This window comes from Phyllobates terribilis, unplaced genomic scaffold, assembly GCF_046119375.1.
Source record: "Phyllobates terribilis strain yellow unplaced genomic scaffold, ASM4611937v1 Scaffold_11__3_contigs__length_659146591, whole genome shotgun sequence".
Classification (NCBI taxonomy): domain Eukaryota; kingdom Metazoa; phylum Chordata; class Amphibia; order Anura; family Dendrobatidae; genus Phyllobates; species Phyllobates terribilis.
In genome coordinates, this window is record NW_027362771.1 from 261,908,372 (window position 1) to 261,924,237 (window position 15,866).

Here is a 15,866-nt window from a genome sequence, read left to right on the forward strand (position 1 = left end):
TCTTCCTGAAAATGATTGCAATCACAAATTCTTTGGTATTATCTTCATTTAATTTGTCTTCAATGAAAAAACACAAAAAGAATTGTCCTAAAGCCAAATTGGATATAATTCCACATCAAACCTAAAAAAGGGGGTGGACAAAAGTATTGGCACTGTTTTAAAAATCATGTGATGCTTCCCTAATTCGTGTAATTAACAGCACCTGTAACTTACCTGTGGCACCGAACAGGTGTTGGCAATAACTAAATCACACTTGCAGCCCGTTAACATGGATTAAAGTTGACTCAACCTCTGTCCTTGTGTGTACCACATTGAGCATGGAGAAAAGAAAGAAGACCAAAGAACTGTCTGAGGACTTGAGAAACCAAATTGTGAGGAAGCATGAGCAATCTCACGGCTACAAGTCCATCTCCAAAGACCTGAATGTTCCTGTGTCTTCCGTGCGCAGTGTCATCAAGAAGTTTAAAGCCCCATGGCACTGTGGCTAACCTCCCTAGATGTGGACGGAAAAGAAAAATTGACGAGAGATTTCAACGCAAGATTGTGCGGATGGTGGATAAAGAACCTCGACTAACATCCAAACAAGTTCAAGCTGCCCTGCAGTCCGAGGGTACAACAGTGTCAACCCGTACGATCCGTCGGCGTCTGAATGAAAAGGGACTGTATGGTAGGATACCCAGGAAGACCCCACTTCTTACCCCGAGACATAAAAAAGCCAGGCTGGAGTTTGCCAAAACTTACCTGAGAAAGCCTAAAACGTTTTGGAAGAATGTTCTCTGGTCAGATGAGACAAAAGTAGAGCTTTTTGGGAAAAAGCATCAACATAGATTGTACAGGAAAAAAAAGAGGCATTCAAAGAAAAGAACATGGTCCCTACAGTCAAACATGGCGGAGGTTCCCTGATGTTTTGGGGTTGCTTTGCTGCCTCTGGCACTGGACTGCTTGACTGTGTGCATGGCATTATGAAGTCTGAAGACTACCAACAAATTTTGCAGCATAATGTAGGGCCCAGTGTGAGAAAGCTGGGTCTCCCTCAGAGGTCATGGGTCTTCCAGCAGGACAATGACCCAAAACACACTTCCAAAAGCACTATAAAATGGTTTGAGAGAAAGCACTGGTGACTTCTAAGGTGGCCAGCAATGAGTTCAGACCTGAATCCCATAGAACATCTGTGGAGAGATCTCAAAATGGCAGTTTGGAGAAGGCACCCTTCAAATATCAGGGACCTGGAGCAGTTTGCCAAAGAAGAATGGTCTACAATTCCAGCAGAGCATTGTAAGAAACTCATTGATTGTTACCGGAAGCGGTTGTTCGCAGTTATTTTGGCTAAAGGTTGTGCAACCAAGTATTAGGCTGAGGGTGCCAATACTTTTGTCTGGCCCATTTTTGGAGTTTTGTGTGAAATGATCAATGATTTGATTTTTGCTTCATTCTCTTTTGTGTTTTTTCCTTGCAAGCAAATTAAATGAAGATAATACCAAAGAATTTGTGATTGCAATCATTTTCAGGAAGAAACTGAGTATTATCTGACAGAATTGCAAGGGTGCCAATACATTTGGCCACCACTGTATGTAGCCTTGGTTCAATGTATACCTATAACTTATTTTCTGCATAAAAGCATTATTTAATGTGCATACCTAAACCTTTTTATGATTGGATTAAGGGAGATTTTCTTCACCTTTTTATAGGGTCTGTTTTATACTAGATGCACAATACTCAGCCCACAGTCTTCACCAAGACTGTGTACCAGCGGCAGCGAGAAGAGATGCTGGCCGCCTCTTATTGATCAAAGTGCTATGCATGGGCATTTTGGAATACTGGAAAGTATTGCAGAAATCATAGGAGGAAGAGCCCAACAATTACAAAGCCAGGGATTGAAAGACTCGTACACATTACAGGACAAATTGCAAAGGCTGCAATTCATCCTAGTAACAGCTAAGGCTGTGTCCACACAGTGCAGTTTTGCATCCATTGTCTAAAAATCACAATTAACTAAGCCTAATAAGTACACCTCCCAAAATTACTGGAAAACACCACTATATTCAGATTGTTTACAGAAACAAAGGCTGAGTATGCCATGGACAATATACTACTGAATCCAAGACTACCTCTAATACCAATCAGTTAGTGCATTCTTCTACCTGAAATAATTGTGGTTGGCTCTAGTTAGGGTAGAGACCCATGTAATGGCCACAGCACAACCAGAAGCTGCCGCTACATGCAGTTTTAACAAAAATAGTTTCAAATTCTCCTAGCAATGCATTTTGAGAGTGTTGCTTTTATTCTTAAAGGTAAAGTATCACCAGGTTTGACCGATATGAGATACGGCCATCACCTTTCAGCCCTCATATACAGCATTATATAAATTCTGTGTATATATACAGGGCTGTGGAGTCGGTAAGCCAAACCTCCAACATACATGGCTCGTGGCTAAGTGATAAATATTTACTGTAGCACAGATTCATCTCAGCTAAAAGTCTAGACCCTTAGATCAGGAATAGGACAGACATTTATAGGACATTTAATAACTTTCCCAAATTCTTATGAAAAAATATTCCCCACAAACTGCATTGAACTACTGTACCCAATTTATTATGTATTAGGAGTTGGAGTCGGTCCATTTTATACCGACTCCACCAAAATGGACACCGACTCCACAGCCCTATATATGCCCCCGATCCGACCTGCAAGACCAGAAAAACACCTATTATACTTACCTGGGGGGGCTGCCCGGTTTGAGAGGTGTCGCTGGTCCTGGTCCGGCGCCTCCCTTCTTTTGATGCCGTCCTCCTTCTTGCTTCATGTGGATGACGCGGCCCTATGTCATCCACACAGCCTCTCTGGCATCGTGCTCCTGCGCAGGCATAGTTCTCTGTCCTGACTAGGGCAGAGCAAAGTACTGCAGTGCGCAGGTGCCGAGAGAGGGTTAGAGCCCCGGTGCATGCACACTGTAGTACTTTACTGTGTCCTAGTCAGGGCAGAGAAGTACGCCTGTGCAGGAGCACGATGCCAGGGAGACTGTGTGGATGACGTAGGAACACGTCATCCACACTAAGCAAAAAGGAGGACATTAAAATAAGAAGGGAGGCGCCAGACCAAGACGAGTGAAGCCCCTCGGACTGCCCCTCAGATGAGTATAATAAAAGCTCTTTCTTGTTCTGCAGGTCAGATCAGGGGCTTATATACAGCATTATAGAATGCTGTATATGAGGGCTGAAAGGTGGTGGCCATACCTCATATGTCAAACCTGGTGACAGGTTCGCTTTAAGTTATAGAACCCTTTTGTTTGTTTGGAGTTGAAGATTTTTTTTTTTACTCTAAATACATTGTTTAATGAGGGTTTCCTAAAGGAAGTGCCTTTGTGAAAAGAAGGGGGAAGAATAATTGCTGTATATGTATGCTAAACCTTAGTATATGATCTAAAAGATTTCTACTTCCTGTTGAAGAATGTATGTATAAAAGAAAGGATGGAAATGGCTGAATGTATAAGAAGTAGTGTTGAGCGAGTATGTTCTATTAACCCTTTCGCCGAGTATTTATAGCTGCTCGGTGATTAGGTTAAATTGCTCCCGTGTGCATGATTTGCAACTGTTTGACAGCTTTATTACATGTGAGGAATGTCTATTTCTTACACATTCCTCACATGTAACAAAGCTGTCAAACAGTTGCAAATCATGCACACGGGAGCGATTCAAGAATATCACCGAGCAGCTGTAAATACTCGGAGCTCGGCCCGAGCATACTCGGACAGAACATTCTCGCTCAACCCTAATAAGAAGTAATATACAAATATTGAAAATCAAAGTTCTTATCACTGCTTGTCTAGCTATTTCTTCAGATGTTTACAACGCTGACACATTTTAAAATGATTGTCTGCTACGTATGGTGTTAAACAATAGAAAAGCACAGGGCAGGTAAGGCTTTTTTTCACACTGTGTCTTCCTTGTGTGTCCGGATACATCTAGAAACCAGTAAGTAGATACCTCTGTATGGAATAGTGCAGTATAGTTCTAAACAGCTACAATAGATGGAATCCATGATGTACAGTGGCCAAATGTGGGTAGAAGGGACACTGTGGCCTGTCGATGTGATGTAACAGAGTTGGGCATAAGGATTTGCAGGACCCTGGTCCAGTAGCCACATCAGTAGTTAGTGGATGCCTGACCAGAGCCCTGGAAACTTCGTAACACCAGCCAGCATCACCTGTTATTTAGTATGGGCAGCAGAACATGCACTGAGAATGCTGGCACGTAGTAGGTGGCTCGCAGGACTCTGGTCTGGAGGCCACAGACGACTGACGTTGCCATTGGACCAGTGCCCTGTGAATCTTTTTACTCAACTCTAGCTAAACGTATGTACTAGAAGCGGTCACCGCTCATATGGTAAATGGATGCTAAAGATGCAGTGTGAAGGAATCCTAGTATTTTACAACTCCCATTGCCTTGGTATTTCAGCATTTACTGACTTAATAGCATACAGCTTTAAAATTAATTTTAAGTGTATCCTAAAGTTATACCTGACAGGTGTTTAAATCCCATTTTTAACAACTTGAATCAGGTTATTGATATTTTGATCATTCATTGCAACCAAAATAACTGTTCTTACTTAACAAGTGTGGAAAAAATAAATAAAATACTATTTGATCACATGTGACTTGTTTTTTTTATTGCAATAATTTAATAAAACTCTTCACACTGTCAGGTTACAATCAGATATACGTATAAATTCCCGATAACGTAGACACCCCCCCGCTACATAATATCAGGAATTTTTGCGTCTCTCAGCACTTATACATCTTTTCACTTGTTCTTTTATTTCTGTATCAGGGAAAAGTATTAATGGTGCAAGATTTCTCTGGAGGGCTGCTGGATCTTCAAACAGGACTGCATAGAGCGAGTCTTCCTTGTAGTGAGCCTGCCCATCACATTGCTGCGCTCTGCCCAGGTTCTCAGAAAGATTTGCTGAAAATGTCAGTGCTCTTATAAGAATATCCCTTGTAATGCAGCTGTCAAAGAGACATGTCAACGTTGATGGTGCCTGTAATGAGATGAGAATTATTATTTCTTATCCAAGTATTTGCCATGTGCTTTAATTCTAATCCTTCACCTGTCACTAGAACATGAACTGACTTATATTTAAAGGGTAATTATTCAGAATAAGGTGTGCTATTTGCGTACATGAGGAGGAACACCATTTCTGGCTACTATGTGACTCACCAGTTTTTCGCTCTGCAGTTTACAATCCACTACTTGCTGGGGGTTATGATGAGACTAGGAGCAGTGATTTCTCCCATAGCACAGAGAGGGGAATCCCTGCTTTTCAGTCACTTTGTAGCTCACACAGACTAGCCGCAGCAACTTGGAAGACATACAGCAGAGCTGAGCTGTCTTGATCTGAATCAACCTCTAACTAACATCATTTTTTTTTTCTTTCTAAAAAGTGTATTATAATCCAAAAACTATGGTTCATTCTATAGGGCAGCATTGCATTTTACATTTCATATAGTCAATGTCTACATTTATCTTTGTGTACAGAGTGCTGCTGCACCTGTTCACTCTTGCATCATTCGGTTAGGAGGTGCTGATTATTTTTTTGTTTCTCTGTAATTAGAATTGTCATGTCCACGACCTAAGCTATATAAAGTGATCACACTATATTCACATAGCATTTTAGCATATATTAACATAGTAACATAGTTTGTAAAGCCGAATAAAGACTTGTGTCCATCAAGTTCAACCTGTTAGTTCTGTAATTGCTAAAGTTGATCCAGAGGAGGGCAAAAACCCCAAATGATTTAGCCAATCTTCACCTGAGGAAAAATTCCCTCCCGACTCTGAAACCAGCAGTCAGAATAAATCCCTGTATCAACATACTATTTTATTTTTAAGTATATGCTGAAATCTGCCTGGTATCTAGAAATGCATCCAGTCCCCGCTTGAACTGGTGTAGTGAATCTGACATTATCGTCTCCTCACTCAGTGAATTCCATATTCTCACTGCTCTTACCGTAAAGAACCCCTTTCTATGCTGGTGCTGAAACCTTTTCTCTTCCAGTCTTAGTGAATGCCCTCTTGTTACCGTAATATCCCTCCTTTTGAACAAATCCTGGGCAAGATCTCTATACTGTCCCCTAACATATTTGTACACATTTATTATGTCCCCCCTCAACCTTCTCTTTTCCAGGCTGAATAGTCCTAGTTTTGCCAACCTCTCTGGGTATTGCAGTCCCCCCATTCCCTTTATTAATTTTGTTGCCCTCCTTTGTACCTTTTCAAGCTCATTTATATCCTTTCTATATATTGGGGCCCATAACTGAGCACAGTATTCCAAGTGTGGTCTGACCAGTGCTTTGTACAGTGGAAGAACAATGTTTTCATCCTTTGCAGCTATACCTCTTCTGCTACATCCCATTACCCTGTTTGCCCTTACAGCAGCGGCCTGACTTTGGGCACTCCAATTTAGTTTGCTATCAATCAAGATGCCCAAGTCCTTCTCCATCTCTGAATTCCCCAATGATTTCCCATTCAGTGAGTACTGGTGACTTCCATTTTTCCTTCCCATATGTATGACCTTACATTTCTCCTCGTTACACAGCAATGGGCTAATCAGCGGAGGCTCTATTCAGTGGCTCCGTCCCGCAAAACGGGATTAGGGCGTATTCGCTGACGTGGTAGTTTACTATATTAATGCAGACTGAATCTCTGTACTCAGTCGTACATCACTTCTGGCCGTACATTCCTAGTTGAGCAAAGATGTAGTAAACTATGTCTTGGTGCCCGCCTCCAATAAGAGTATATGGCCAAAAATTATGTATAATAGAGTCAATCTACATCATTAATCATTATAGTCAATAGCCCCATCAGCACATATGCCAAATCCTGTTTTGCAGGGGCTTGGACATAAGCCCTGAAGGCGCAACCGAAAGTATGTTAAAACGTTATGTAAAATAGCCCAACTGGTACAATGAATGCTAAAAAAATAAAAAACAATTTTGCCACAACAAATGAAAAAAAAAAGGCAGGGAAAAAGTCATATGTTCCTTAAATACTGATTAAAAAAAAAAAACAATCACACAGCTTGGTTTATTTCCTTATCACAGCCTTTTAGAGTCTATGGGTACATCTTTGTACATGCTGACCATGCAACACAGATTTTTCAAAAGCTACAGCCAGTGTACAATGAGTCGACAATTGAAATAAATGGAACATTTTACCTTCGCAGCCAGGAGAGGCGCAGACATCAAAGGATTTGTAGACAAGTTCACGAGAAGTTTTAATACATGTATCTTATGGGGGGGGGAAAAAACGTTTAAATAAGATATCACAATCCAAAGCAGGTACCAATATCTTCATATATAAAATACAGCTTCTACGTACCTTGGTGGTGTCATTTCCTGCTTCCAATAAGTTGAGTAAATTGGGAATATAATCAACCATTTTCTCATGGTAATTATTAGTGACTGACATATTAACTAGCAGTCTTAGGCCAGCCAGCTGAACTTCAGAGTTTAAGACAGATTCTGTGATATTTTTTAATACTTCATTTATAAAGGCCTAAGTAGCAAACAAGCAAAGTGAGAGATACTTAGAAAATGGAACATTGGTGACAGAAGGGAATGAACTACAAGATAACTTAACGATGAACAAATAGGTGAGCTAAGCTTAAATCTTCATATCCATTAGGTCTTTACTTCAGCTGTTTTAAGACGGTACAAAATCTATCTGGCTATAGCAAAAAATGTGTCATGTGGCGATCGCTGGGAGTACCATAGCTCGGACACACAGCAATCCCAAGATTGGGGTTATGGAGTGGATCAAAGGTGCTCACGCTCAGCCTCCACTTGATTCATTGTTAAAGGAACTGCTGGAGAACGCAAAGTACAGTCCTCAGCTTTCTCTGGCAATCCCATATGCAATGAATGAAGCATGAGCACATTTGGTCAATTGTAGAAGGGGCTGCAGAGCCCTGATCTTGAAATCACTGGTGTCCCTATCAGACAGACCCCCCCCCAGCAAACAACAAGTTATCCTTGATGCTACGCATATGGATAGGGGCTAACTTGGGATTTTTACAATAACCCTTTATGAGACTTTGTACACTTACTGCACAGCATTAGTTTTCTATTTAGTTTGGGAAGCATTCATCTTATGTACACTGTAGCGTAAAGTGAAGGCAACTATTTTATAAACGGTTACCTGTATTTGTTCCTGATTTTGTAGGTTCATACTCAGGTTGTTGAGTGCATTCAGTGCACCAGCTTTTACTTTCGAATCAGGGTGCGAAAGGAATCCACCAATAATACGAAGACCGTCCAAACTTCTAATTATATCCTAAATCAAAGCAAGTGTTGGTAATTTATTAACTAAGCCCTACAATATTCCATATAGTAGTAAGCAGCATGAGAAGATCCAAGAGTTCAAGATATTCGCCACATGATGTAAAGTATCGGGAAACAAACAGCACACACATGCTCTTCATTCTATGCAGATAAAAAAAAACTGAAAACACGGCATATACTATTTCTATTAAAGAAGTTATCCACTACTTTGACATTGATGCTCTATTCATACTTACTGCACATCCACCTCCTATTCAATTGAATGGGAGGTGGATGTGCAGTTACAAGCGGCGGCCACTACAACTTGACGGCCAAGCACCGCCAAAAGGACTTCCGGCCGGCGGCTGCCGGCACCGATAAGAACGGATTGGCAGGGGTGCCGCGTGTGGGATCCTGGCCGAGCATACATTGATGCCCTATCATATGGTTAGGGCATCAATGTCAAAGTAGTGGACAACCCCTTTAAATACACAACTTGGGAAGAAGAAGAAAAAAAAAAAGCATCAGAGATGGTCACACTAGCATATAACATGGCCGAGTACTATGCGATAAAACATCTATGGGGCAGCTCACATCTGCAATTATTTTCTCATACCGATGCGGCATGAGAGAACAATAACAGCGTGCTGTGAGACTCGGCTCACTGACACCTATACAAGTCTATGGGCACTCATATCTTCCCAGTGCAGTCCAATATACGCCAAGTGAGACCATGGAGAAATTACTTTCTCAGTCTCCGCCACACCTGTGCTGCGAGTCTCTCATGCGAGAGGATCAGAGCACTGACAGTGTTTTGTGTCTACTTTTACATCATTTTATTTTTGTTAGGAAGTTAGAAGTGTTAAAAGTTGATCGTTTTTCCAACAAAATTTACAAAACCAATTTTTTTTTTTTTTTTTTTTTAATGGACCACATCACATTTGAAGAAAACACCCAAAAGTGACACCATTTTAAAAACTGCACCACACAAAGTGCTCAAAACCACATTCAAGAAGTTTATTAACCTTTCTGGTGTTTCACAAGAATTAAAGCAATTTGTGAGGAAAAAGTTCAAATTTTACTTTTCCCTCACAAAAATGTAGCTTTAGCCCCAAATTTAGCATTTTCACAAGGGCAACAAGAGAAAATGGTCCATACAATTTGTTGTGCAATTTCTCCTGAGTACAATGATAGCCCATGTAATAGAAAACTACTGTTTGTGCGCACAGAAGGGCTTGGAAGGAGCGCCATTTTGGTTGGAATAGATTGCGGACGCCATGTCACATTTAAAGAGCTCCTGACATGCAAAAACAGCAGAAACCCCCACAAGTACCCCATTTTCGATACTACACCTCTCGAGGAATTCATCCAGGTGTATAGTGAGCAGTTTTAAATCTCAGGCGATTCACAGAATTGTATAACATTGGGCTGAGTACATTTAAAATTATTTTTTCCAGTAAAATGTTACTTTGGCCCAAATAAAAATATCACCAAAATGTGTCACAATTTCTGCTGATCGTGGCAATACAGTACTGCATAGCCACACAGCAAGAATACGAGAAGGACGGAGCGCTATTTGCCTCTTGGAGAACAAATTTTCGTAAAATACTTTGCGGACTTTGTATCCAGAGCCACAAAGTGGCAGAAGAGCAGAATCCCCCCGTCAAATGACCACATTTTGGAAATTACACCCCTCTGGGAATTTATCTACAGGTGTAGTGACGTTTCTGGAAAAATACCCTTGGAGTCAAAATCAAGCAGCAATGGATTCTCATGACTGAAAATTGCAAACTGCCGTTGTAGTGGCCGTACATTCTGGTGCTCAGCTTGTGCTTCTGGATACATGGAATCCATAAATTAGGCGGACTCTCATCACTTCATAGAAGCTAAATGTGGTTTAGGCACATTGAGGCTCAGAAGGGAGGGAAACATTAGGATTTGGGAGCGCAGAATTCGTTGAATTTCTTTTGGGGTTGAGGAACCATTTGCTTTTCCAGAGTCTTTGTGCTACCAGTAATGTGGAAGCCCCTATATTTCCATTGACAGATGATGGACCTAATTGGGGACTTGCTTTTGTTGGGAACATTTTGGATCACGCTGAGCACTTATATCGCGGTTTCCATCTAAATCTCCGAGTGATGTGATTCACATGAAACCCCCGACGGGTCCATTCACTAAAATGAGGCAGTAGTTTCCTTTTGGCCTCTGTTCAGCGAAGTGCTTTTCAGACATACAAAAAACTGTGGTCAACCGCGCTTTTGTGCTAGCCTAAAAAGAGAAACACTGCTGAACAGAGGCCAGGCGGCGTCCACAATGCCTCTATCTGCCTCTTATAGGGAATCTTCCGCCGGGGTTCCGTCTGAATGACGAATTTCAGAGGTTTACACAGAAACCCCAGTGTAAGCGCTCAGCGCAGAATAAATGTGAGCCGAGCCTTACTGTGATCTTTGGGAGGCAGAATAAACAAAACAGCAGGTCAAGAATTGGTTTTATTTGTTTTTTTCATGCCGTTCGTGTGGTATAAGTGATTAGATGACTATTCTTTGGGTTGGTGTGTTTACAGTGATACCAAAGTTATATTGTTTTTTATATTTGGTTGCTGTCACATACTAAGGCTATGTTCACACACGTGGTGTTTTTTTCTGCTACTAACTTTTCTCACAGGAAAACGTTAAAAACGCAGGTTTTGGTGTGTTTTTTGCTGGTTTTTTTTTTTTTAGCACTTATTACTTCCTATGGGTGAAAAAAATGCTGCAAATACGCAGCAAAAACGCAGGTGCGTTTTCTGTTGCAAAAACGCTGAAAGAAGTGATATGCTCTATTTTCCAAAAACATAACCAAGTCACAAAATATGCAGCAAAAAAAGAAAACGTGTGAACAGAGTTCTGGTTTCTCATAGACTTCGCTGGTACAGCAAAACGCAGCTGAAAATTTGCATAAAAATGTGCAGCAAAATATGCTGCAAAACCCAACGTGTGTGAACATAGCCTAAAAGATGGGGTTTTTTTTTGCATCGCCATATTCTGAGAGCAATAATTTTTTGCTATTTTTCGGGTTGCCATGTCAATGATCGCAGAGCCGCCTCCCTCTCCCAGCCTCTTAAATGTTGCGATAAATATTGATCACAGCACTTGGGGGGAACTAAATGGCCCAGTGTTGTGGGCACCGCTCCTGACTGTGATAGCCGGAGTTCGGCTATTACTTACGCCAATCTCCAGGCGGCAATTGCACTACTGCTCCTGTGCCTGCACCATCGCCATGACGTAAATTTATGTCATAGGTCGTGAACTCCTTCCTGACTATGATGTAAAGTTACATCAAAGGTCGTGAAAGGGTTAAAAGAGTTACAGTTTCCACAAAATTTCATGAGCACCAACTGCCATCTCCTACCTCAGTAATGGGAAAATCTGTTCACACTGCAGACAGATTTAACCAGTGAAATAAGAATTTTGAGAAGGAACAATAATTAGTCCAGGAGTACAAAGAAGGGGATTTCTTTAATAAGATACATTACAATTTTTTTATTGACATATGTATTGATTTATGAGATAAAAATTAAAAAAAAAAAAAAAAAAACAGTTACTGTTTAAGGAGCTCTGACTGTGGCATCTCCACCAATCAGATTATTTAAAGGGCCAACATTCTGCAATGAGGGGGAAGACGCATAAAAATGTTGTAGACATCCAATAAGGGTACGCAAGTCTAATACAGGGAGTTCTTCTGTGAGCAGAATTAGGGCAAGGAGCAGACAGTTTACTTACATGATTTACAGAAAAGGCTGCACTGTTACAGAGAGTGACAAAGATCTGCTCTACAGCTGAAGAATCACTGCCGCCGCCTGAGAGAAGCTGAAGTAGTGACTCTAGATGATGGGCCTCCAGATTACCAGCACACTGGGGAATGTTTTCAAATTGGAATTCTAAGAGAGAAAAAAATATCATGCACATATAGAAGATTAAAACTTCAGATTTTCAGAATCTCAGTCATGGATGATAGGAAAGTAAAGCCGCCAATACCTGCTGCCATTATTGTACAATGTAAACACTGAGCTCCCTCCATACACAGCTGATACTGGTTATATTACATACGTGGGGGGGCCGTTATACTCTCCGCAGGGCTACTGTATGGAGGGTTACGTGGGGGGGGCCATTATACTGTATGGAGGGTTAAGTGGGGGGGGGCCCATTATACTCTCCGCAGGGCTACTGTGTAGAGGGTTACGTGGGGGGGGGGCCATTATACCGTATGGAGGGTTGCGTGGGGGGGGGCCATCATGCTGTATGGAGGGTTACGTGGGGGGGGCCATCATACCGTATGGAGGGTTACGTGGGGGGGGCCATCATGCCGTATGGAGGGTTACGTGGGGGGGGCCATCATGCCGTATGGAGGGTTACGTGGGGGGGGGCCATCATGCCGTATGGAGGGTTACGTGGGGGGGGGCCATCATACCGTATGGAGGGTTATGTAAGGGAGGGGCCATTATACAGTATGGAGGGTTACGTGGGGGGGGGGGGCCATTATACACTCGGCACGGTTACGTGGGGGGGGGCCATTATACTCTCGGGAAGGTTACGTGGGGGGGGCCATTATACTCTCGGCACGGTTACGTGGGGGGGGGGCCATTATACTGTATGGAGGGTTAAGTGGGGGGGCCATTATACTCTCCGCAGGGCTACTGTGTAGAGGGTTACGTGGGGGGGGCCATCATACCGTATGGAGGGTTGCGTGGGGGGGGCCATCATACCGTATGGAGGGTTACGTGGGGGGGCCATCATACCGTATGGAGGGTTACGTGGGGGGGGCCATCATACCGTATGGAGGGCTACGTGGGGGGGGCCATCATACCGTATGGAGGGTTATGTAAGGGAGGGGCCATTATACAGTATGGAGGGTTACGTGGGGGGGCCATTATACACTCGGCACGGTTACGTGTGGGGGGGGCCATTATACACTCGGCACGGTTACGTGTGGGGGGGGCCATTATACACTCGGCACGGTTACGTGGGGGGGGCCATTATACTCTCGGCACGGTTACGTGGGGGGGGCCATTATACCGTATGGAGGGTTATGTAAGGGAGGGGCCATTATACAGTATGGAGGGTTACGTGGGGGGGCCATTATACACTAGGCACGGTTACGTGGGGGGGGGCCATTATACACTCGGCACGGTTACGTGGGGGGGCCATTATACTCTCGGCACGGTTACGTGGGGGGGGGCCATCATACCGTATGGAGGGTTATGTAAGGGAGGGGCCATTATACAGTATGGAGGGTTACGTGGGGGGGGGCCATTATACACTCGGCACGGTTACGTGGGGGGGGCCATTATACTCTCGGGAAGGTTACGTGGGGGGGGCCATTATACTCTCGGCACGGTTACGTGGGGGGGGGGCCATTATACTGTATGGAGGGTTAAGTGGGGGGGCCATTATACTCTCCGCAGGGCTACTGTGTAGAGGGTTACGTGGGGGGGGGCCATCATACCGTATGGAGGGTTGCGTGGGGGGGGGGCCATCATACCGTATGGAGGGTTGCGTGGGGGGGGCCATCATACCGTATGGAGGGTTACGTGGGGGGGGCCATCATACCGTATGGAGGGTTATGTAAGGGAGGGGCCATTATACAGTATGGAGGGTTACGTGGGGGGGCCATTATACACTCGGCACGGTTACGTGTGGGGGGGGCCATTATACACTCGGCACGGTTACGTGGGGGGGGCCATTATACACTCGGCACGGTTACGTGGGGGGGGCCATTATACCGTATAGAGGGTTATGTAAGGGAGGGGCCATTATACCGTATGGAGGGTTACGTGGGGGGGCCATTATACACTCGGCACGGTTACGTGGGGGGGGCCATTATACACTCGGCACGGTTACGTGGGGGGGCCATTATACTCTCGGCACGGTTACGTGGGGGGGGCCATTATACTCTCGGCACGGTTACGTGGGGGGGGGGGCCATTATACTCTCGGCACGGTTACGTGGGGGGGGGGCCATTATACTCTCGGCACGGTTACGTGGGGGGGGGCCATTATACTCTCGGCACGGTTACGTGGGGGGGGGCCATTATACTCTCGGCACGGTTACGTGGGGGGGGCCATTATACTCTCGGCACGGTTACGTGGGGGGGGCCATTATACTCTCGGCACGGTTACGTGGGGGGGGCCATTATACTCTCGGCACGGTTACGTGGGGGGGGCCATTATACTCTCGGCACGGTTACGTGGGGGGGGCCATTATACTCTCGGCACGGTTACGTGGGGGGGGCCATTATACTCTCGGCACGGTTACGTGGGGGGGGCCATTATACTCTCGGCACGGTTACGTGGGGGGGGCCATTATACTCTCGGCACGGTTACGTGGGGGGGGCCATTATACTCTCGGCACGGTTACGTGGGGGGGCCATTATACTCTCGGCACGGTTACGTGGGGGGGGCCATTATACTCTCGGCACGGTTACGTGGGGGGGCCATTATACTCTCGGCACGGTTACGTGGGGGGGGCCATTATACTCTCGGCACGGTTACGTGCGGGGGGCCATTATACTCTCGCACGGTTACGTGGGGGGGCCATTATACTCTCGGCACGGTTACGTGGGGGGGCCATTATACTCTCGGCACGGTTACGTGGGGGGGCCATTATACTCTCGGCAGAGCTATGTGGGGGGGGGCATTATACTGTATGGAGGGCTGTGTGGGGGGTCACAGTTGGGGCACCATACTTTACCAGGGGGAGGGGTACAGCAGGGTCATCATTCTGTGCAAGTGGAGGGTACTTTGGAGAAATTCACTGTGGGATACCAAACTGTGGGGCACTAATTTTGGCATATTGGGAAATGAAAGGGGAATCTAGGGCTCCATAGGAGGAACATTACTTTGTAAGAGATACAAAGTTGTGAGATTTGCTCTTCTGGGACCCCACCGAATATTGGGGTTATTATGGTATGTTTTTGTGGTAGGGGGGTATTTATTACTTCTGCTATGGGGCCCATGATTTCTATGTCCGCCTCTGCGCACTATTAGTGTAGTGAGTATGTGGACGGCTACTAATAGATCTGACTAGTACACTGCAGCTACTGGGTTGCTATGGGCAACAGACACCACTGGGGCTTCCCACACAGCCGTGCAGGGCTCTCCCTCACCTGGGCTCCAGTGCCCTCCCGCTGTCACTCCATCACGCAGACCGGCGCCGCTCCCGCATTTCTTCCTTCTAGCAGACAGCGCCCTATAGAGGCAGTAACAGACTCCTGCACCGAGCGCTGCGGTCAGCAGGCTTCTGGCCGCCGTCATCTTCCCCGCATGTGACATTTTACGTGCTACACCGAACCATGCCGAACTGTAGGAACACGTGACTGAGTGACGTCGCTTCTGAGGACGTATTCCCTCCCACTAATCACGTGATATGCAGGACATTGCACCGTTTCTACAGACGTGATGCATAAACCGCAGTCTCGCCGGTCACAGTACGCGGCTCTCATTGTGCGGAATGGTGTCTACCCCGCGTCTGTACTGTCCATGCCTACAAGTGGGCGGGGCTTCACAGCTCTG

General features: G+C 44.8%; 1 protein-coding gene across 2 annotated transcripts; it reads right to left on the reverse strand.

Moving 5' to 3' along the window:
* Positions 1–4,657: 4,657 nt before the first annotated feature.
* On the reverse strand, positions 4,658–15,864 carry ARMC10 (armadillo repeat containing 10). 2 transcript variants are annotated; one of them, XM_073652274.1, is made up of 6 exons: positions 15,461–15,864; positions 12,079–12,236; positions 8,196–8,330; positions 7,377–7,553; positions 7,214–7,285; positions 4,659–5,037 (listed from the first exon to the last, which is right to left on the reverse strand). In XM_073652274.1, exons 1-6 carry the CDS (start codon positions 15,624–15,626, stop codon positions 4,762–4,764), a joined length of 984 nt encoding a protein of 327 aa, XP_073508375.1. In that variant the 5' UTR covers positions 15,627–15,864; the 3' UTR covers positions 4,659–4,761. The 2 variants fall into 2 exon arrangements, with proteins under 2 accessions (XP_073508376.1, XP_073508375.1); XM_073652275.1 differs by lacking the exon at positions 7,214–7,285 and having other exon boundaries at positions 4,658–5,037.
* Positions 15,865–15,866: the final 2 nt, after the last annotated feature.